We start from the raw sequence: 24,752 nt of genomic DNA, 5'->3' as shown, positions 1-24,752 counted from the left end.
TTAGTTTTTATTAAATTAATGTGAGTCCTTTGGTGATGATATTTCATTTTTTCTCAGAGAAGAAAAGTTATGTAAATCAGTTGGAAATTAGGAGCTTTTTAAAAGTTTCCTATTCAACTCATGTGCTGGTTAACAATAGACGAATCACATATCTTACCCATTTTCTTTGTTTCCTCATTTTAAAGTTAGGAGATAAATATTGGTTTACAATTGGGGGCAATTTGTAGATCTTTGAGTGTATAACGCTTGGGAATATTATTTCCAGTAAAAACCACATTATACTAACATATATATTACTACATACCTACTACATATATTTTAGTGGTGAAAGTTAAGGGTTCAAGGAGCTTTGAAGTATAGTTTTAAATAGACTAATGATCTTGGTAAATTTTGAATATTGTGAACTGTATAAAACGTGCAAGTCAATGATGACTTCAACATAACACACAAAATTATTATATAATTGAGATTTCTTTATGGTATTTTTTATTTATGAGCTTTACTATTTTTCAGTTTTCATTAAACACAGCAACACAATCAAGTAAGTAAAAACAAGCATAAGTAATGAAGTATAAAATATATAAGGTATAGCATTCTATTAGGTTATTTAACTGAAGAATTTTTAGTTTTTCTTGGTCATTTAGGAGAAAGTATAATATTTTTGAGAAAGTAAAATTTATTAATAAAGTTCATATTCTTTTAGTTCTTCATTGTAGACTGTTCTAATAGTCTACATAACAGTGCTGTCCAATCAAAATATAATGTGTGCCATGTATATAATTTAAAACTTTCTAGTAGTCATGTTGAGAAAAGTAAAGAGATACAGGTTAAATTTATTTCAGAAGACATTTTAAGTAACCCAGTGTATCCAATGCAATCATTTCAACTTACAATCAATATAAAAATTATTCGTATTTACTGTCTTTTTTCATGCTGAGTTTTCAGAATTTGTACACTTACAGCGCATGTCAGTCTGGACTAATTATATCTGAAGTGTTCAAGAGCCATGTATGGCTGTCGGCTATCATATTGGATAGTGCAGGCTTAGACTCTTAGTGCATCTCATATGTTATTTATGCATTGTTTTGGTTTTCTTCAGTCATTTCTTATTTGTAATGCTACTAAAGCCTTCTTTCTTTGAGATTTTAGTTGGTACTTGTCATGTTGCCATAATTATAGTCAAAGTTGTATAGGTGTTGTCTTTGAGTCACTGAATTGGCATAAAAAGTATTATGTTCGAGTTCCTTCCTTGGAAGTTAAGAGATTAATTCTTATCCGTGCTCTCCTACTGGTTATTGTATAACTTTGGGCAAGTCCTCTTAATCTTTCTGATCTTCAGAGTCTTTGTTTGTAAAACGAAGTGGATAAAGTCTTGCATTTTCTAACTAGACAATTGTGATTTTTACAGTTATCTTTTGTGTTTGTTATTCAAATACATTGATTAATTACGCTAATATGCATTGTGTTAGGCATAGTACCCCAAACAAAAAAAGATGTGATGGAATCTGTTTTCAGTGAGTGGCCAGTTGATAGACCATGACAAAGGAGAAAAGTGACCTTAATCTACTCTCCAGTATAGCATAATTAAAGTCTTACATCATTTCTGGGTACAAATTGGAGAGCCCTGAGTTGGAATAATTGGGGCAGGAAAAGGATGAGGTCAAGGGAGCTAGCTGTTGGTTTGCTGTTTTCACCAGTGTCACCAAACAACTGTATTTTATCTTTCTTTGAAAAGTGGAATTACTGATGGCAAGAAATTATCATTTTTTTTACCCCCTGTGAGGTAGTATTTTTAAATGGCAGTCACATTTTCCCCTTAGGCTAGAGGAGAGTTTTTTAAATACTGAACATTAGCTGTCTAGATTAGCCTCACGTAGAATTTAATAAAGGTCATTGCACTTGATTATGCTTATAGAACCACTTAAATTAAGACACACAGACTTCATTGGTTGATTTAGCTTCTTTCAAGTGTTTTACAAAACAGAAAAAGATGGACTTTACTTATATTTATTTAATCTCAGGGACTATTATTTGTTATTCACATTTTAAATTATAAAACATTTCCAGAATGTATAAAACTTATCACAGTTAGAAACTAACACAGTTAAAAAAAAAATTACTAGATGTATCAAATTTTAACATTTTATGTTCAATTCAGATCTTTTTTTATTTTTTATTTTATTTTTTATTTTTAAAAAAAAAATTTTTTTTTCAACGTTTATTTATTTTTGGGACAGAGAGAGACAGAGCATGAATGGGGGAGGGGCAGAGAGAGAGGGAGACACAGAATCGGAAACAGGCTCGAGGCTCTGAGCCATCAGCCCAGAGCCCGACGCGGGGCTCGAACTCACGGACCGCGAGATCGTGACCTGGCTGAAGTCGGACGCTTAACCGACTGCGCCACCCAGGCGCCCCTCAGATCTTTTTTTAAATAAATAATTGAAGAGAATATTGAAGCCTCCCTCCTTTGTGTATCTTCCCGATAATCCCATCAATAGTTCATTATCATCCCCATCTCTTTCTCTTCCTTCTTTTCCTGTCTTCTTCTGGATTGAGTATTATGATTCCGTTTTCTCTCCACGAATGCCTTGTAACCTATACCTCTGATTGATTGCTTGTAAGTTGTCAAGCGTTCAGATATACACGTTTAACGTACCACAACCAACCTTCAAACTTGGAAATAATTCAGTCATTATTTCAGGGAATTTAATTATGCGTGTTATTTGGCTTGGTAGTATTCTGCTCTGTCCATTCTCATCCTCAGCTCTTTCTCTCTTTGCTTCATTTTGAATATTTCATGTCACTAGGTCTTCAACTTCATCTTTAGAAGTTTCAGTAGGGCGTTTTTCTAATATCTTCAGCTTATTTTCTCATATTCACAATTTATGAGCACATGGACCACATTAACAATAGCTGTTTTAATGTCCTTGTCTGCAGATTTCATCATCTCTGTCTTTTATGACTCTGTTCCTATTGATTGTTGTTTCTCCTGGTTATAAACATAGTATTTTTCTTCCTGTCTGCATGCCTGATGGTTTTTGTTTGGATGGTAGGCGTTTTGAATTTCATGTTGTTGAACACTGGATTTTATTGTTTTCCTTTAAAGAGTTTGGACTTGTTCTTTCATAGAGTTAAGTTATTTGAAATTACTTTGATCTTTTGAGGCTTTCTTTTAAGGTCTGCTGGTTTAGGTCTAGAGCAGCTTCTGGTTTAATGCAAATTTTTCTCAACCACGAAAGCAAATAGCCTCCTAAGGACTCTGTCCAATCACTCATGTGTTCTAAAATCCTCCTTGGCTTCTAGGAACACAAATCATTCTTGGCCCTACGTGACTTCTAGGACTTGTTTGGCTTACAGCTTTCTTGGGGTTTAGTTTCCTCTCCTGCATACCCAGGTAGTACTCAGCCAGAAGCTTGAGGGGAGCTCTCTGCTGATCTTTGGAGCTCCATCCATATCTGTGCAACTCTCTCCTCCATAATATTTAACCTGTACTATAGTTTTCTGAGCTTCAAGCTCTCTCTTCTCCACTCAGCAAGATCACTGGGCTCTTTTCACTTTCCCCCTTTCTGCGCTGTGGCCTAGAAAATGCCTCCAGGAAGTAAGATGGGTAATCACAGGACTCACCTTGTTTGCTTCTCTCAAAAATCGCAGTCATGAACTGCCTGTAATTACTTGTCTGATGATTGTTGTTCCATACATTTGGTCAGGTTTTCTGGTTCTTTATAGCACTGAGGCAGTTCCTTTAACAGTTAACCCTTCATGTGTAGACATGGAAGGCTTCACTGTATTTTCTTTTTAAAAATTAAAAAATATATATATATTTATTTACTTTTGAGAGAAAGAGCATGAGTGGGGGAAGGGCAGAGAGAGAGAAGGAGACACAGAATCAGAAGCAGACTCCTGGCTCGGAGCTGTCAGCACAGAGCCCAACGCGGGGCTCTAACTCATTAACCATGAGATCATGACCTGAGCCGAAGTTGGTCGCTTAACCAAGAGAGCCACCCAGGCGCCCCTGTCTTTCCTTTTCATTAAAATTTTGTGTTGTTGTCAGTACGACCAGGTCCACAGTTTATACTGGATATTATACATTCCTCCACTGAAACACCTATTGGTAGATATAATTTTGATTACCATAGCTTGGTCAACTTATAGAGGTGGTTATTGGTGTACATGTTATTTTATTGTAATAAATATTAAAATCGTGCTTTATTAATAGCACCTACAAGTGTTTCTAGTGCTTTCTTTTTCGAAATTTTAAATTGAAGAGGTAGCTGATCATTACGTCTTTGCTATATGGGGTATGTATCAGCTCTTCCTACTCTGATTATTCTTTTCTCCTTAAGGCACAACTACCAGCTTCTCCACAAAACTTTCAAACTTTTAAATACTTTTCTGTCATAGAATTGCCCCTTACTCTTTCATTACGTAGAAATGGTGCTCACCACCCCCACCTCCCCACCCACCCTTTTTTACTTTCTCTTCACCAGAAAAAAAAAAAAAATACCCGATCTCGATGACATCAGACCTGGAAAGGGCACACTTAAAACACTTACAAGAATATTTTAACTAACCCAGTTGCCAATTATAGTAGCTGAAAAGAGCCAAACTGATCTGAATTATGCTATTTATCATTATAGTTACTTGGTGTGTGGTTAGTAGATTCTTGAGGGTGAGCCTATTTTTTTCTTTAATTAAGGAGAAATGAATTCTTCCTTTCCTTTTCCTGCCTCGTAAGAGAGGATTTTATCTTATTTTTGTTTGTCCTTCCTTCTGAAATTGTAGCAATGATTCAAACTCTGAAGACTGTCTTAGTTTGTGGCACATGTTGGTTTGTTGGACATTAGTGTAAGTGATGCAGAATGAGGGCTTCTTCGTGATACTTCAACTCTGTTGAAGGGAGAAGAAACAGGAGAAGAGATAGGATAGTGACACCACTTCCTTTCCATCCAGGTGCTACCAACTAAAAAGAAAAAGTGTGTTATGGTCTCAGATTCCTTTTACTTGTTTCTATTTAAATTTGTGAGTCTGATTTCATGCATTTTGGTCAATTGTAATTCTCCCTCCAAAAAAAAAAAAAAAGTGAAAGAAAGGAATTTCTTTTAGACAGACTGGACATTGACATTATCTGTTATTCCTTTTCTTATTTCTTCTTATATACCAAATATAGTGATTTGAGAATTCTGAAATGGCACTGAATATTCATGCGCTTAAACATGAGAGTATCTTAAAACACAGAGTTATTGAGAGCTCTCACTAGCAAGTATAATATACATATTGCATATTCATTGCGTATGACAGTGAATAGGTTATCAACATGTAATTTTTGCCTCCTTAGCTCTGCTCTGTGAGCTTGAACCTCTTGCAAGCACTTATGTCACCACTGGCTCCCATCTTGTAATTCTTTTTCACCACGAACACCTCACTATGCCACCACGTCACCCCAACCACACTGACCTCTTTGTGGTTCGTTGGGAACTATAAACATGCCGAGGCTGATCTTATATTCTCTCTGCTTCAAATGCTCTTCCTCCAGAAAGCTGATGCACGTGGCATACTTAACTACCTTCGTTCATTCGGGTTGCATGTCCTCTCGAGTCTTCCTCAGCTGTTCCTTGTCAAAAGTAGTAATGTCCTGTCCCAACCAGTCTATCATTCATTCTTTATCCTGCTTTCAAACACCTTATAGCACTTACTTGTACTTGACAATGTATTATTTATCTTTTAGTTTGTGGTATCTCACTTGAATATATGTCGTGAGGTCAGAGACCCTGTCTTAAGATCTAGAAGAGTGTCTGGCACATAATACTACTCAACAAACACTTGCTACAAGAAGGAATGAATGAATGAGTGAATGGTGTTTTATTTGTATAAGACCTAGATATACACTTGATGCACCTTCAAACTGAATATAAGAATGTGCTGGAACATAGAAACCTATATATGCTGTTTAAGTACTTAAAATTATTAATTCATGAGTTGTGTCTTCAAAGTCAAATTTCCCTTATTGTAACTACAGAAATTCAGGTCCTATTTGTAGATTTGGTCCTTCTGAGAAGGACCTTTAGGACCCTAAAACATTAGTCATAAAAATTCTGCCCTTTTACAATTTAAGTTCTGTTTGCCTTTCATTCTGTAATTGAGTTCACTGACCCAAAAAGTGCAAAATGCTTTGCTTCTAGTTTCCTTTATGCCCTAAACTATTCTGTAATTCGTTAACTTAGTCTTGGAGTCTAGGTAAATTTCTATCCACCACCCCGATCACCTGATATTAATGTTTTCTGAGAACAAGATATTGTGTTGTAGGCATCTAGTTATTCTCTTTTTCTCTTCTTCCCACTTCCTTCCGTGTCTGTAATGTTTGTACTGTTGGGAGTTGAGCCTGTTGTGATTTTTTTTTTTTTTTAGAGGCAATATAATATCTTCCCGCATATCCTGCTAGAATATCAGAGGGCCCATCCATAGACACCGTGGTCTGTATTCCCTCCAGGGGTATTAGAAAAGCCCATATATGGAAGAAAACACACTGTGGTATTAACAGGATAAACTTAATCTGCCTCTATGAGGCTTATTGCCAGTTTTGGAGCCTGGGGAGTCAGATGCCTTGTTTTCAGAAAGCGTGTCATCCTTTTGTGGTGTTCAGTTTGTTTTTAGCTTTCCATTATTTCCAGATTCTTACAGAAGTATGAAAATAAGCAGGGTTCTCTCTGATTGTGACCTTTCAAAAGAAAGAAAACAGGTGTTTTTGTGTAGTGACAACATTATCAATTTGTGTTGACAACTTCTTTTCTGTGTAGCACTGTAATCACAGAGGTCATGATGCTCTGGAAATACTCTGTTAGCTCTTGTTATTAAAGCAATAAAAAAGATCATTTTAAAGTTTAATTGTTTCATGGATAACTGATCTATCTGAACTTACCTATGTGGGAAGTCTCACTTCTATGTAAAAAAATAGTTTGTATTTACTTGCAGTGCTGTCCAGCTATCATGATAGGATTATAGGGAACTTTTTTTTAAAAAATGTTTATTTATTTTGAGAGAGAGAAAGAGAGCTCTTGTGCATGTGTGCGTGAGTGGGGGAGGGCGGAAAGAGAGGGTTAGCGAGATTCCCAAGCAGGCTCTGCATGGTCAGTGCAGAGCCAGACACGGGGCTCCATCCCATGAACGGCGAGATCACGACCTGAGCCTAAATCAAGAGTCGGAAGCTTAACCCAGTGAGCCATCCAGGCACCCTGATTATAGGGCTCTTTAATCAAGACTACTAATCTTATGTGAAGTTAAGAGACCGTGCAACGAACTTCACCACATTCAAGCTGCATTTCTGTATTGTCCAAAGAAAATTTAATCTGGCATTTCCTTAATGCTTGATACAGAACCTAGTATACTCCTTTGCATGCAGTCTATGTGTGTATATACATGAATATTCATATATATATATATGTTTATGTATGTATATGGAACCAAAATTTATTGAGTGCTTCCTATGTGCCATGCACTCTAGTAGGTTCTAGGCATCTGTGTATTAGTAAGATTTTTGCACCTCTTCCTGGAGATGCCTACATCCTCTCAAGGAAACAAACAAATCAGTCCTTATAATGCATCGTGATACAAAATTTTGCACCAGATGCTTGGGAGCACAGGAGAGGAGCTTCTAAATTAGTCTGGGTGATCAAGAAAATTTCCCGTAAGACTGTATTCATTATGCAAAAAAGACTGGAAGACATTTTAGACAGCGGGAACAGCATGTGCTGAAGCACAGAGGCCTGAGCTGCAGGGCTCGCACAAAGAAATACAGGTGACTCAGTTCTGTTACAGTGGGAGCTGTCCAGCGTTCGGTTGGCCAAGAGCAGTGTGATTGTGTCGTGATTATGAAGGACAATGTTCTTGGTCTTAGAAGATACATGGTGACATATTTAGATGTAAAGTGTCACAGTGTCTGCACCTAGTTCTCAGGGAGAAAACAAAAACCATGGGGTTTGTCCATGAGGAGAGCGGGAAGGGTGGGGAGCTCACCAATGTGGCAAAATGTTCCCGAGTCTGAGTGAAGGAGGTGCAGGTAGTAGATGTACTGATTCGATGTACTACTACTCTTAAAACTTTTCCGTAAATGTAACGTTGTTCAAAATAGAAAAGTAGCAGAAAACACCTTCGTGTCACTGGTAACTTTTTAAGTTTGCAAAAGTAGTATACACAGTGATATAGTTGAAGAATTAGGTAATTGATACCTGTTTTTTATGGTGGCCTATTCATTGGATCTTTAATGGTGATACATCATTGTTATATAAAAGATAGACATGTTATGGTGTTGTCTTTAATAATCTTGTTTTTCATTTTTATTTATGTATTTTTTTACTGAAAAGGAAACCCAAAGCCCTTGAGCATCGAAGAGACCAAACAAATTATAGTGTCTAATTGGCTATGAAATGAATAGGTTAACTAGGTATGAGGCTGCCTATGTGTATTTTTATTTCGAAACATCACCTTTGAAGACATTTCCATGACCCTTCAAATGCTTAAACAGAGGGTCCTATTTATTTCTGAATTTTCTAAGATTTGCTTTAAGAAGAAAGAACCCATAACAATCTAACTAATATGCCCTGTCACCCTTAAAAGAGAGCATCAGCAGTTAAGAGCAGAGAATTGAGTACATATGAAATAAATACAACATAATGTATGTTTAATTCATTGTCCACGTTAGCCTTTGGAGATGGAGATGAAGTAGGGGAGGAATTGAAAGGAGGGAAAAGTCCAAGCTCGTAACGTAGGGAACAGGACAGAAGGGGAGAGAGCACGCGTTTCTGAGGAAGAAACACGGAGCAGACTTTGAGGTGACTTGTTTTTGTTTTTTTATTTAACTTTCGACCCTGTTAATCACTGTTTACAGTTTTCCTGTTTCTGTAGTCCTTACTTTTGGAGACTCTCCTCCCAGTGGAATAAATGAGATTTATTTGTATGGTAGAGATTTTCGCCGACCATAAAACAGGAGCCACTGGAGAACAAAAATCACTTCTCTGATCAGATGAAGTCAGTCTTCACCCATATTTTCATTTCTTACAATGGAGCTTATACACTGGACCAGTTATAATGAGTCATAATGTTTTGAAATTGAGTTTTGGCAAAGTTTGATTTTTCAAAAAGGGTTTTCTTTGTTGTGAGACTTTTTTTTGAGCATATTATCTTTCTTTTATTGTTAACCTCTTAAGTCTTCTCCATTTTCGGTCCTCTGCCATCTCAGATTACTGTGGAGCAGAGATCAAAATCCAGCTGTGGTGGTGGCTCTCCATTCGAGGGGGGAGAAACAACAACAATCCTATGTGTTTCAACTATAGACTCATCAGGAATTACTTGGGTAGAATGATAATGGATTCTAATAACTGGACGTTTGAAAGGATTTTCCCTGGTGAGACGCATTTCATTTCTTCCTAGTATTTGCTCTTTTTTCCCCAGAAGTAACAACCACAAAAGGATGGTGGATGATCTGAAGAACCTAACGTTCATTAGAAAAGGCAGAAGGAATAATTTAAGGAAAACAAACAAAAATCAAGATAGATGAACAGTTTTAGGAAAAAGTAAAATTTCTCCTCGATGCTTATAAAAAGCTAATTTCTGTCTCCCACTTTTCCACCTACCACTTTCTTTTTTTGTGTGTATTTATTTTTACAGGCCTGGGAGTTTTTACTGGGCCTTTACTTTTCTTATCTCCGTTCTTCCTGCTTGCGTCTCTTTTTTATTTTCACATGTTTGTGTTTCTGACATGTATTCGTCAAAGTCCCTGCTACAGTGCAGACTGGGCCTATCTCATTGGGGCTGACATCATCCTCACTTGGAGCCAGCCCAGTATGCCTCTCATTCTGGTTTCTGAGGCTGTGTTCTTTGGCGCCCCACCCCCTCTGCCTCCACCCCCACCGATAGGCACGGTTGTGAAGTTCCCAGGGTGTCTGTTCATGTCCCCTTGCCAGCTCCTGGATAATAGCCAGCGTTAGATCACAGAAGTTTGATGATGAACCCTTATCTGCCCTGAGCCTGAATGGATGCTGGGCACATAGTGGGTAAGGGCCTAATAAATGTTTGATAGACCAATAAAGAAATGAACGTGGAGAGGAGTATAGCTCGTAACTGAAGTCCTTACGGAATGAAGCTGTTTAGGCGAGCCCTGCTGTCCATAAGTGTAGCCAATTAAGTGTGCAGACAGAAGCGTGCATGTGTCCCCGTATCCATTAGTGATCGCAGACCGCAGCCTTCATTCTCCCTCGTGAATTCCTGTGCAAGCTGGCCTGGCAGGAACCGCTTGCACAGGGAGCAGTCCACATGACTGCCCAGAGACAAGGATGTCAGGCCGGGGATCCTGCTTCACCTTTAGTGGGAAATGACTTTCTGAATCCTCACGTCTTGAAGGATCAGAACTCATTAGAATTCTTGAAATGTAACCTTGTGAAATCGGACTTTCTCACTTCGATTAAGAGCAGAATCATCTTTGACAAATGTCTGGATCGAACTGGCAAGGCCCAGCCCTCCCAAAGTCCAGGCATCTCCCGTTTTGCACATGTTCTCTCATTGTGTGTTGAACCAGGTTGCTATTACAGAGAGCATTTTAGCAGCCTTGATCTTGGAGACATCAAGACCATTATTCCTGTTGTTGCTGATTTAGTGTTACAGCTGCTTCCTCTTTATGTGATTTAATTTGAAGTTTCAGCCCACCAGGGGGCTATTGGTCCCCACCTATGCGGCTTTAAGAGCTGGCTGCTGTTTTCTGCATGGATGTTATTTCCATTCCTATTCATAGTGATTTTCCCCCTTCTATATTCATCTAGCAACAGCAAGGCACCGTTCCAGGAACTCGCTCTCTCTACATAAGGCGTAACACGGAGCCATTTGGATGGAAAAATTATAAATTAAAATTATTCTGTTCATTTTAAAATATTCATATTGTGTTGCTCAAGTGCCAGTAACTGGAAAATCATGGATAATGTCCTGTTTTTATAACCTCTTTCAGAGTGTTTTAAAATCCGTTTATGTTGTTACTTAGCCATGTCTTTCCCTGGAGTGGATTTTGTGATAAGATTAAAAACAAACAAGCAAAAAAAAAAAAAAAGGTTGTAGGAGTCCAGTGGCTGATGGCATATGTGATATTAAAATAAAGATGATTCCACTAATTGCAACCCCTTATTCTTTTAAAAATAAAAGGGAAAATTGACTCCCATGTGCAGAGAATATTTATACAACTGTCAGACTACACAAAGGTAGCCTGTGAACACAGCAGAATGTTTCTTTTGAAGAGAAAACCTTTTATTAAATGATTAAAACTAAGCAAATGTTTATTGATTTCTGGAACTGCACATTTACATTTAAGTAAAGAAAACCCATATATTCCTAGCACTACTGATTTGCAAATACTGAAAACATCTCCAACTTTTAAAATAGAGTTGGGCTTTTTGGTTTTTGGTGGGTTTTTTTGTTTGTTTTTTTGTTTTTGATACCTCCTGTTCTCTATGTTAAGTTATTGATTCTTTAATTTCAGGAAAGTAAAATTTTATTTCTTTTCTTGTATTTTCTGTGTTGTGTGGGTGTGAATGAGGATGTGCCTGTCTCAGAAAGATAGACAAATAGAGAAAAGTGAACATGTTTTTATATGGTTTGGCTAGCGTTTTGTTTTGTTTTGTTTTGTTTTACAAAGTAAATCTATCTCTTACCTTAAGGAAAGAATAGTTATTGGAGATCTCAACTTCATGTCTATCTGTCCATTTCTGTGGAACACATTAAAGAGAGGGAAGATCTTTACTCTTTCCTGTAAGTTTGTAAGTTCACATTTACCTAAAAGCCGTGTGTCTTATTTTTTGTTGCTCTTGGCTCGGAGTATTTAAATGTATTTTTGAAATTCTTCTCTTCCATCAGCTAGAGACAATTTAAGTGATAATTTGAAGGCTCTTTCTAGACATTTATATTTTCGGGTCAGGCTGTAGTATTTCTGGGCCTTGTGTATGTGCTGAGGTATGTTCTGAAGCAACAAATCACTTTAGCATGAGCAAATTTCACAGGGCTATTTGACTGTTGGTCTTAGCTTTGTGAGAATCGCTTGGCCTTTTAAAATAGGCTAATCCTTTAATCGAATATGCTTTCAGAAAGGTTCTGAAAACCTGGGTGGCTCCTGCTCTGTTTTATTCATTTTAAATAATACTAGGTTATCCAGATGTATTTCTTTTTGATTTTTGGGAGGATGTTATTGCAGGCCATAATATTTGAAGTCGGGATTCTTTATAGTAACGATGACAACAAAACATATATACATTGTCCACATTCTCCTCAAGTCTGATTGATGGAAAGTAGGATGACAGCTGTCAGTAAACAGGTTTTTCGACCCAAATACTCAGTTTATACAGCAACCAACTTCTTTGAACGCAGCAATGCAGTGCACTCTATTCTTAATTGAATAAAGAAAACAAATCAGAATAGTTACTGCAGGAGAAATGGGTTATCTCATAATTAATAATTTGTGAGTTAAACCTGAACCACACTTGACGTTTTTCTTTGGGCTGGTCACAGACTGATTAGTGAGTTCAGTCCTGCTAGTGCCCATTCTCTAGAGTGACTGTTTCAGTTCCAAGGCTTACGGTGCTCCATAAAATAGGTGTCCATTGTGATGGGATTGTAGCTCTCGTCCTGATCAAAGTGCTTTGGAGGAAGCGCGGTTGAACTGATTGGCTGTGAATGTTAATCACTCCATAGGACGCACTGATAATTTACAGCCTTGTTGTAACTCTCTGGTGTTCAGAAAATGAACTTAATAACCCAGTGCCACCACGGGGTAAGCTGCTTTTTCTCTGCAGTTGAATACCCAGACTGCCTGCATAATGGTGTTGAGTAATACTGCATTAAAAAGAGGGAGCAGCTGTATGATGAAGGAAACAGATTTGTTAATTATCTCCTTTGATTCACAGAGGGCGTCTGTGAGATATGGTTGACCAGTGAAGACACGGGGGCTTATGGCAGAGACATTGGCACCAATCTCCCCGCACTGCTGTGGAAACTGGTTGAAGTGATCCCTCGGGGAGCAATGCTGAGGCTTGGCATGACGAATCCCCCCTATATTTTAGAGCATCTGGAGGTAAGGAGAAGCACCCCGTTTCCGTGCTGACACAGACACGAACCAGTCCAGACAATGTGGCGGCATCAGCATCATCACATGGGTTACATTGAAAACCTCTTGCACGTTTTTTGTTTGTTTTTTTTTTTTTTGTAGTCCCACATTACTAAGAATGAGTTGAGAATTTCAAGTCCTCTTCTTTGTCAGTCTGCACACCCCGTTTTTGCTCGGCTTCTCCAGCACTTGCCATCTTGTCAAAGTTCTTTGTTTCTTCTTTGCAGCTCTTCAGTCTTCCATCGCATAAATTTGCCCCGGTTCCCCCACTCGGTACCCCGGCCTGGTTCTGTGGTGCTAATACGTTGCATTAATTCCGCAACCTGTCGCAAACACGTTATCCGAGCTGCTGTTAGGCACATCAGGAAGGGGACTGGGCTTGGAAGTCTGAGGATGTTTTAAATCTCCTCCCTTTGTCTGGAGATAGTGAAGGGATGGAATAGAAACAAAGAGCGACAGAGTTTGGTGTTCTTTCCCTTGATTCTTTTGTGGTCACTGTGGAAAAATAAGGGGTTGGGGTCATGGGGGCCACCTGGGTTCACTTGTATCCCTTCCCTGGGTCAGGTGCTCACCCTCAAGGAGCTTACCGTTAAGCTGGGAAATGGGCACATGTACTGCTAGGTGGGACCTCAATGACAAACGCCACGGTAAATATGAGCAAGAAACACGGACAGGCAAACAGTCATTTAAATGAAAAAGTACATGCTAGGATCCATGACGGCTGTTTGAGAAAGAAAATAATTATATCGGACCCAGAGTTATGGATAAGAAATCTAATAACTGCTGTAGGAAAATCATGTGCAAAGTGTAGAAACAAGTCACTTATATTTTTATCGGTTGTGTTCTTTGCAGTTAGTTTGTACAGAAAAACAACATTCCAAAAATCTAAAAGCAAGTATGGCTGCTGAAATTTGATGCATAAATCCCAATGAATATTCAGTGATTCAAAAGATTGTTTTCTGTTGATTTGATTCGAAGCCTATACTTGTTGAAGTTGTGCTTAAAGAGCCTCCCTAATACCGAGAATGTGTTTTAGAAATTCTGAAAACAGATTTGGTAGCAGTCTGATTGTTAATTATAAATATTTAATGAAGAGATTTAGCAACTTCAATTTTGTTATTCACATATTTCTAGCCATATATTTCTAGTAAAGGTATATGATTTATAGGTTAACTTTGGTACTTTGGACAATGTGGGACAGTTAAGATTTGCTACTTAAAGATAAATTGCAGGCATGTCAATTTATACGTAACCCTTTGACTCAACACTTGAAAAAAAGCAAGTGACTCTCTATAAAGATCAAACATGGTAACAGCTGTAGCAATAAATGTGAGGTTTGCAGTAAATGTGAGGTATACACCAAGCGATACGCTAGATGTGTGCATTAAGGAGAGTCTCATCAAGAATTAAGGGAACCATAGTAGCTACAATCAGGGAAGTTCATGCATGAGGGGGGATATCATGTATTGGCTCCAAGATGACTAAATAAAGTACCTCTTGGAATAAATTCAGTACTTTAATTAATTTCAAGGTTGCAGAAAGGAACGGTACATTTATAGCAAATCCTAGTGCTCGATATCTAAAGTAGTGGCTGTAGTTGATCTCCAGGTAGATGCTCCAGGGCAGTGTCTAAAAATCAACAGGAGGTGCCATGAACATAGCTTTACACTTTACTGGGGAAAACACCAGATGTTTAGTTCATAGATTATAGTTAGAGTGATAACAGGTTCTGATTGTCATGGTGTTTCCTTTTTAAAATTCTTGTCATGGGTGCCTGGGTGGCACAGTTGGTTAAGCATCTGACTTTGGCTCAGGTCATGATCTCATAGTTGGTGAGTTCAAGCCCCGTGTCAGGCTCAGTGCTGGCAGCTCAGAGCCTGGAGCCTGCTTCGGATTCTGTGTCTCCCTCTCTCTCTGCTGCTTCCAGCCCCCTCAAAAAAACAAAACCAGAAACAAAAATGGGGCGCCTGGGTGGCTCAGTTGGCTAAGCGTACAACTTCGGCTCAGGTCATGATCTCACAGCTAATGGGTTGGAGCCTCACGTCAAGCTCTGTGCTGACAGCTCAGAGCCTGGAACCTGCTGCGGATTTTGTCTCTGTCTCTCTCTGCCCCTCCCCCACTCATACTCTGTCTCCCCCTCTCTCTCTCTCAAAAATAAACAAACATTAAAACATTTTTTTAAAAGCATTAAAAATAAAATAAAATAAAATAAAATAAAATAAAATAAAATAAAATAAAATAAAATAAAATAAAATAAAATAAAATAAAATAAAATAAAATAAAATTCTTGCTTCAAGCGATCTATAGTGTTGGCCTTCCCTCCTATATTGTTATCTTCACAAGGCAAGGACTTTATCATATCCATGCCTGGATGTACCCTTCCAGTGGTGGTTCAATAAGCAAGCAAATAAAGAATGAATAAAGGAATGTCCTTCTTCATAAAATAAATTATAGAGCCCACTCTGTAGCCTTGAACTTTCAAGTCTTAACATTCTGGTCAGAAGAGGCCACAGCCACAGAAGATGGCAAAGTAAATGAACTTCAAGGGTGAAAGTTTATCCCAATGAGAGGTACTCCCTCCCATGCACATGATAAGCTGGGAGTAACCCAGTCATATTGGAGCACACCAAGGGAGAGAGCAATCCAAAGGAAAATAGAGCAAATGAAACAGAGGTGTGCAAGAATCAAAGACCCATGCCATCTGAAAATAAGAGCTTTCAAAGTCTTCCTTTGACACTTTGACAGGGTCTTTTCACCTTGGCTTTGGTGGTTCTTCTCATCTCCTTGAGTGGGAGAGCCCGGAGCTTGCAGTATTCTCCAAACACATCGTCCATTATGTAACAGGCAAGATAACTGAGCTGCGGAGGCTTCTCAGGCTTCACAGGGTGAACTAGGACCTCTAGAAGAGGAGGCCAACCTGGTGAGCCTCAGCCCCTGCGGGCTGATACATTGTATGTCCCCATTTTCCTCACGGTAAGCCTGGGGTGCTCTGCTGAAATCACAGAACTTACCTAAAGAGAGTTCTCCAAATTAAAAAAAAAAGAGAAAACAAGACAAAAGATGGAAACAAAAAATAACACCAGTGAATGACAGACAGTGATGTCATTTAAAACTGTGTGGATAAAAGAAACCCACTCTTCAAATAACTACTCAGATGCCTTACTGTCCCGACAGTAATGTTTCCTTGAGAATTGTATTTGTAGGACCACGCCTTCTTATGTTTCTGGAAGATGCTTCCTGCTTCAGACTTCAACTGTAGAGCGCTTCGCTGGGCTGTTTTCTTTCCCCATTGTTCCGTTTACTTCATATTCTCCTGACTCTTGGGCGATCTTTCTTAAAACCCTTTTTACCAGCTTGCTTGCTTGCTTGTTGCTTGTTGGTTTAAACAACTTATTTATTTAGACTATTTATTTATTTAAAGAGGAAATCATTTAAGGGAAAATATCAAAGTTTCCATCATTATTTAACAGTATGATGTGGGGCCGCCTGTGTGGTTAAGTCAGTTGAGCGTCCAGCTTCGGCTCAGGTCATGACCTCATGGTTCATGGGTTCGAGCCCTGCATAGGACTCTCTGCTGTCAGCGTAGAGCGCACTTGGGATCTTCTGTCCCCCTCTCTCTTTGTCCCTCCCTGCTTGCGCGCTCTCTCTCTCTTAAAAATAAATAAACATTAGCGGTACCCGGGTGGCTCAGTTGGTTAAGCATCCCGCTTCAGCTTAGGTCATGATCTCACCATTCATGAGTTCAAGCCCCATGTCACGCTCTGTGCTGACAGCTCAGAGCCTAGACCCCGCTTTGGATTCTCTGTCTCCCTCTCTCTCTGTCCCTCCCCTGCTCGCTTTCTTTCTCTCTCTCACACTCTCTCTCTCAAAAATAAACATTAAAAAAATTGTTTTAAATAAATTAAATAAATAAATGAACATTTAAAAAATAATCTTTTGAAAGTGTGGTGTGGAAAAATAGATCTGTTGATATTACTTCTTATTTAGTCTCCATAGGAACAGAAGATGCATATTAGAGTTAGCATAGGGTCCACTTCTAAGGTTTGATCAAGAGTCTAGGGATGCCCCCGGCTCAGTCAGTAGAGCATTCGACTCTTGGTCTTGGGGTCATGAGTTCAAGCCCCACTTTGGATGTGGAGCCTACTTTAAAAGAAGTTTAGTATCATGTGTAACCCTTTATATAATAGATGTTGAATAAATGTGGGTGAATAAAAGGAAGGGAAGGAGAATTCTTAATCCTTAACAGGCAGGCAAGTAGTGATGTGTTGTTCGGAACATCTATAAGCCCTAATTTTAGCTTATTGCTGCCATAAAAAAATAATATGAGATTAATTTTAAACAATGATATAGCAAAGAGATACCTCAAACATATATACATATACATATGTATCTTGGAAAAATACCCTGATTGAAGAAACATAATTATAAGCTTATGTATTACTTACTAAATATAGATATGAGGTCAAAACAATAGATTAAAAAATGGATTGAAATCTATCTCACCTGGTCTTAAAGTCTGCAGTGCCTGTCCATTACCCACAGGATAAAGATACACTGTGCAGCTTGACATACAGCATCCTTAAGATGCCTTCTTCCAGGGCTTCCCCATTGTCTTGACCCCTTAGTACCCTGTGATGCCTCCTGTATACTGTGGGTTTTTCATACTCCTGAAATTTTTACTTTTTCTCATTCCATTCTTACCATGTGATGACAGTTGGTAATAATGAGTTAATCCGGGTCTCCTGGGTGTCTCGGTTGAGTGTCCGACTCTTGATTTCAGCTCAGGTCATGAATCCAGCCCCTTGTCGGGCTCCTTGCTGAGCATGGAGCCCGCTTAGGATCACCTCTCTCTCTGTCTCTCTCTCTCTCGATCTGTCCCCCCTCCCTCTCTCCCTCTCTCTCTCTCCCCCCCTCCCCCTCCCTGTCTCCCTCTCTCCCTCCCCCTCTGCCCCTCTCTCCTTCTTGCTCATGCTCTCTCTTTCTCTAGAGTAAAATAAAAAAAAAAATGAGGTAATCAGATGTGCTACTATTTGCTACTGCATGTGCTGGCTAGTATATTGCCCCTATCATGGCAAATAAGAGATATTTTCCCTATGTGTTTTCTTGATGATTGATATTGCTAAGGTCATAACCCGGGCATATTCTTCTTGAATGAACTCTGACCTTCCAGAAAGCAGTGTGGCTTGTGAACTTGACCCCTCTTGAAACAGCCTATCTTAGTGTTGCCTTCCTGGTTGTCGGGAACCCACAGCTAAGGTATTATAATTCAGACAACATAATACACGTGAACCCAACAGGGCACAATGAGCTCAATGGCGGTGATACAATGGCTACCACTAATCAGACACCAGAAATAGCTGGTGCTTTTTTTCAAGACTGCATAATAATAACATCAGTGCAATTCATCAAGTGCTCGTTATTTTCAAGAAACCACGCTGATTGCCTTATACAGATTATCTCTTTACCTTCTTAAAATAAGCTACCTATATAGCTTATTATTGGCCTCAGTTTATCGATTTAAAAGCCAAGTGTTAAAAAGTTTAATTATTGGTCAAATTCTATAAGTAGTTAGCAGCTGAACTGGTTTCTTATCTTGTCTGATTCTAAAATGCTTTCTACCACACTGCATCTTTCACAGAGTCTTTCCAAATGCTTCCCAGATTCCTTCCCTGCTTTGTCGGACTCCGTCCAACGCATCTCTGAGGGCACACAGCATGGTGCTCTCCGATGATGATGACTTATTTACATGCAAATCCAACAAAACTGTTGTCCTTTTTGGGGAGAGGCTGCCTTGTTCACGTGTTTGCTCTTCAGTGCCGGTGATAACATGCACCCAATGAACGTGTGCTGAATGGTGTGGTACCTCCACGTTCCTTGACTGCACGTCTCACGTCTGTTGAAGTATCTTCATATCCGTGCAGAGCATCTAGTTTTAGAAGACTTTGTGGATGGTTGTTACCTGTGTGCCTCACTTAACGTGTCACTTTTCTGTGAGGGGGTACTAGATGGTGAGGGAGAATCCATCTCGGGTGCATTTTATTTCTTTGCCCTGCTAAGAGATCAGAATGTTAGGTAAGCTCTTTAGAACTACCTGGAGCAGATGAGCTCACTGTATGATTACTGAGTTTATAGACTATCTAGCCTCTTAGCTTCTTTCTTCTCCTTCCTGCGTCTTCCCTTTCACTGATTTTTTCTAATCTCCATCAGAGAAGTCCGCAGCGGATGGTCAAGGAAGAGAAATTAAAATCAGGCAATTTGTCTTGTTTTTCATTTTATGGGTTGGCTGCTAAGGAAAAGATGTGAAAGCTGTTGACTGGTAAGGAATCTGTGGATTTTATTTATCTAAGCTATTCTGGTTCTCCCTGGGTTAGGAATAATTTAAAATAACCTTAAGATTCCTGTATGTCTTAAAATTATATCAGAATTTTAGTACATCACTTACAGCCTGGTCCAGAGAGGGTAAGTTGATGGCTCTGGAGTGCAGATGCTTGTTATTAAGGACTTTCCTACGTTCAAAGTATGAACACATCAAGCTACTTATTCTTCATTTATATTATTCTGTAAAATATCGCTAAAAATAACAGTTACATTCACAGGATACTATCCTACCTTTTACTTATCTTCAGTTAAAATGTGTAGATTTTTAAAAGATTTACATTTGGTGTATTTATGTTATTTAATTACAATGTTATATTATGTAAGATATATCATAAATAAGTGATATTTAAAATGTTGCATCCGTGTTTGGTTGAGAAGTCTTGTAATCACTAACAAATCTGTTTTCTGCTACCCTTGATTTTTGTATATTTACTTCTACTTCAATGATCTTATTAGTCTAACCTAATTGTATATTTATCAGAATTAATTTATCTGGTAAAAGACAGTAAATATACCACATAGTAATTTATGAACATTAATTAACATGTTTGGCCTGGCAGACTTTTTAAAAATGCCTCCTAGTTTCAAAATAATGTAGCAAACTCAGTACTTGCTGTATTTCTGTTTCATCAAAGCAGCGCAGAATTTCCAAACTGAAGTCAGTAATTCACATGGGGACCATTAAAGTTATTTTTCCTTAAGGCTTATGCTTTTCAACATAATAGAAAAATATGCAAATAGACTTTGTACAGTTGTATCAAGATATCTCCCCCCTTTGACAAATGGAAGGACAGGCTAGATGATTTGTTTTGAGCAAGGAAATGGAAAGGAGAAATCTATTTCTGCCATCCCCAGTTGGCTTTGGGACGTCAGTGTGCAGTTTGATCTGACTGTTGACACCCGTTTTCTGGCCAGTTATAATCATCGGCACTTTACTTCATTCCTAACCTGGCTTTTGCGAATTTCGAGAGGTCAGCGACACCTCTGAAACTGGAAGCCAAAGTTTGTTACTGTCTGAAAATCTGGGGGTGGGGGGTGGGGAACCTGCATTAAAAATACTAAAAGGATTCACATCCAGAATAAAAAGTTGATCTGGCTTCCCCTGGAGCCTAATTCAGAGAGCCCCTCTGCAGGGGAAGATAAGGATGGAGGGCAGGCCCCGGCTCCCTTTGCCGAAGGACTTGACCACTTGTGATAGAAGATGAAATTAACTTGCTGCTCTGCACAACCATGATGGCGGGCGCCTCCCTACTTCCAGTTCTGTAGCCTCCTGGACATGCTGGGTCTGCACCTCGGCAGAGTTTCAGTTGGGCCTCAGACACTTCCATCTCTGCCCACACCTGTGTCCCAGCCTGTTCGTTCCTGCGATCCTCATTTGTTCCCGTGCCAGGTTTCAGCCTCGTAGCTCCAGGCCTGTGTAAGAAGCCTAAGCTTTTCTTGAACCCAGCAGCCCCTCAGAAAAATTTCCATAGTTTATTGCTTCTTACTACAGTCTCAGTCTATAATATTCCGTCTGGGTGATTAAGCCTCACGATTACATGCAGACGCAAGGACCCAGAAAAGAAATGAACTCGTGAATAGATAGACGTGATCTCAACAGACGACTCTTTGTTGCTGCCCTCATAGCAAACAGACTCCAAAGGTTTCATCAGGAATTTTATTTATGCTTATTGTCCCAGGTTTTCAGGGGAAAATGAACTATTTTGTGGATGAATGAATGTTCCTCGTGTTGAAAGTATTGGCTACCTCTGTCTTCCTGGGAAGCACAATGGAAAATGCATTGTTTAAAAATTCTATTTATGTGGCCATCAATAATGTATGGAGGCCTACACTGTGGACTTCACTGTGGTTCTCATTTCTACCTTCTAAATTACCAGATAGCAGAGGTGAGAGTCTGGACCCACTGTGGAAATGTATATCATCAGATCATTTTTGGTTACCATAAGATGCTTTAATCGACTGTGTAGTAAAAGCTGTCCGTATTTCTCATTCTCTTATCTCATTTTTCCCCTTGCCGTTGGCCTAAAATTGTGAAGATTGCTCATGAAATCCAATGACATGTGCATATTTATTCCCAAAAGAGATGATCATTTTCCTGAGAGGAGTACATAAACGTAAAACACGTGTCATGACAATAAGTGAACAGGTGTCTGGGTGGCTCGGTTGGTTAAGCATCCAACTCTTGGTTTCTGCTCAGGTCATGATCTCCCACATTGGGCTGACAGTGTGGAGCCTGCTTGGGATTCTGCCTCCCTCTCTCTCTGCCTCTCCCCTGCTTGCTCTCTCTCTCTCCTTCACATATAAGAAAAAAAAGATGTTAAGTGAAAAGTCCCCAGCAAATGCTTTATAATGAAACTGATGCCATTGTCAAATATATGGAACCATGTCTCTATGTGTATATATCTTTTAATAAAGCAGAATAGTTTAAAACATACATATGTACATACATAAACATACATTTTTGAATGTACATATTAGAAATTATATAATTAGATATATATCTGATATGTTAGATATATATAATATGTAATATGTTATATATTGTATATATTGAAAATTATATACAGTGGAAATTATATATACTAAATACTTTCCAGAATACTTCTAGAATATTCTAGAATACCTAAGAAGCCTGGAGATTTACATATTTCAGTTGTGGGATACAAATATTCCCATTCGCTCTTTTTAGTATTCCTGTGTACATTTCAGTTTATAAAGGAGGGCATTAGATATGTATGTGGTTTAATTTGCATCTTAAAAGGCATTTCACATTGCCATTCCCCTGAATCCTTAATTTCACAGGAGTAGCTGAGAAGGCTTCCATGTCACCTGTCAAAATTAGTATAGTTCAAACTGCACAATACACCATCTGTGGGCTTTATCTTCCTCATTAATTTAGGAAGTCACTTATGCTGAAACCGTTGAGAAAAGCTGCCTTTGACTTTCCTTTATAAGCACCGAGAACAGCTAACACATAAGGCAATCAGTGGACATTCCTTTACACTTTCGTTTTGATTCCAGGATATTTCTCTATTGATTTCTTTGCTCTGATAGCCTATGAAAGGCTACCTTAGGCACTTGCTAATTCAGCACTTAGTAAAATGAAATCCTCATATTTTATATCAGGTGGGTAATGGAATTTTCAGATGATTCATGGTGTAGAACAGAAAGGTTGGTAATGAAATTAATGGTTCATGGAATAGTAGAGTGACATTCTGCATATTTTTCAGAAAGCAAAGTGCAGTTTCTTAGTTTGCTGCTATTTATTTCTAGTTTACTAAATTGTGTGTTGCTTCCCGGTCCAGAATGCATCTGTTCTTTTTCCCCACGTCTTCCTTTGCGTACCACAATAATAATTGGCATGAAAATATTAAGCTTTCCAGTTGAAGTCTCCAATTCTGTAATGTCTTTTAACAGTAAATAATGATTGTGCCCTAATTTGGAAATGTAAGGGTTTTAAAGTTACTATTATTATTAAGCACTACTTTATCTGTGTGTTACATAGCAATACTCTCAGGTGGATTTAAATGGGCATCAATAGTCCACGTGTGATGAACCATTTTCAGGATTAGAGGTATTGCACGTGGGACGGAGAAAATCAAACTGTAATGTTGAAAGTAATTTTGAATTAATTGTTCATCTATTTAAAGGGAAAAATCTATTCTGTCTCTTTTTATGGTATGTATTTTTGTGTGTTTTTAAAAATCCCTGGAAAGTTTGCCACGTGTAAATGTTTGATTACAGAAAGTACTGTTGAATAAGTCTGTCTCTAATATACGGCAACAAAGAAATAACTCTCCTAACTACATGTTAAAATATATCTAGGGGCACGTGGGTGGCTTAGTCAGTTAAGCGACCATCTGACTCTTGATTTCAGCTTGGGTCATGATCCCAGGGTCCTGGGATTGAGCCCCACATCAGCTTGGAGCCTGCTTGGGATTCTGTCTCCCTCCTCCCTCCCTTCCTCCCTCTCTCTCTCTCTCTCTCTCCCCCCCCCCAAATAAAATAAAAAATCTATTAAAAAATATAAATAAATAAAATAAATGTAAAAAGCAAACTTTATATCAACTCTTAATATACAGTGCCATGTGCAGTATCAGCCTACATTCTGATCAACTGAAACTTAAAACGTTAATCTTTTAATTAATTTATTACTATATTTTCAGCCTTCCTTTTTTTTTCCTCTCTCAACAAATTCTTGCTTTCTGTTCCTCTGTTCTTCTATTACTGCCCATGTGTTAGTTTCTTAAGGTTGATGGAACAAATTACCACAAACGAGGCTGCTTGAAATAACACATATTTTTTCCCTCACGGTTTTGGAGGCCAAAGGTCCAAAGTCAAAGTGGTGGCAGGCTTAGTTCCCTTCTGGAGGCTCTGAATTGGAAATCTGTTTTCTTTCTTTCTCCTGTGGTGGTTGCTGGCAGAGTTGGGCATTCCTTGGCTGGTAGACGCATCACTGCAGTTTCTATGTCATTCTTTGCATGGTCTTCTCCTTGTGTCCGAATTTCCTTTTAGAGGGACACCAGTCATCGAATTAGGGCCTACCTTAATTGTGACCTCATTTAAACTTGATTACATCCACAAAAACCCTGTTTCCAACTAAGATCATATTCACAGGTACTAGGGGTAATGACTCCAATATATCTTTTTTGAGACATGGTGCGATCCACAACAGCCTTCTTTTGTGGTGAACAGACATTCTGTAGTGTGCCGTTTTAATGCCCTTGTTTGATTTATATAAATCTGTGTGTGTGTGTGTGTGTGTATGTGTGTGTGTGTGTGTATTTTCTTAGTGGATGCCTTCAGATTACAGTTAGTATCTTAATTTATAACAATCTATTTGACTTAATCCCAACTTTATACTAGTATATAAAAAACTTCACTTTTATGTATACCTGTTCCTTCTCCCCTTCTGTGCTATTGTTATACAGATTATATCTTTGTACAAGGTATGTTCATCAGCACACTTCTAATTAGTGCTTTGTGCAAGATAAAAGCAAGAGTTGCAAATGAAAACCACGTTATACTGTCTTTTACATTTACCTTTATAGTTTTTGTTCCCTGTGCTCTGTATTTTTTCACATGGAACGTGGTTTCTGTCTAGTGTGTTTTCGTTCCAGCCTGAACTTTGTTTAGTATTTTTCATATGGGTCTGCTAGCGACGTATTGTCTCAGTTTTTGTTTATCTGGGAATGTCTTAATTTTTTCTTCTTTTTTTGGAGGATGACTTCTATGGATCTAG

The 24,752-nt window shown here is 38.6% G+C and overlaps 1 protein-coding gene across 7 annotated transcripts in view; it reads left to right on the top strand.

Annotated features, from left to right (window-relative positions):
- CDKAL1 (CDKAL1 threonylcarbamoyladenosine tRNA methylthiotransferase) overlaps positions 1–24,752 on the top strand; it is a 705,830-nt gene that overhangs the window by 380,802 nt on the left and 300,276 nt on the right. For all 7 annotated transcript variants that reach the window (XM_086706145.1, XM_086706146.1, XM_025916964.2 and 4 more), the window contains one exon: positions 12,933–13,099. In XM_086706145.1, the coding sequence (XP_086562271.1) occupies positions 12,933–13,099 (167 nt within the window). The remainder of the gene's footprint in view (positions 1–12,932; positions 13,100–24,752) is intronic.

The sequence above is a fragment of the Puma concolor genome, chromosome B2 (assembly GCF_028749965.1).
Source record: "Puma concolor isolate L17-30 chromosome B2, mPumCon1.1.hap2, whole genome shotgun sequence".
Lineage (NCBI taxonomy): Eukaryota > Metazoa > Chordata > Mammalia > Carnivora > Felidae > Puma > Puma concolor.
This window is presented reverse-complemented; position numbering and strand designations above follow the sequence as displayed.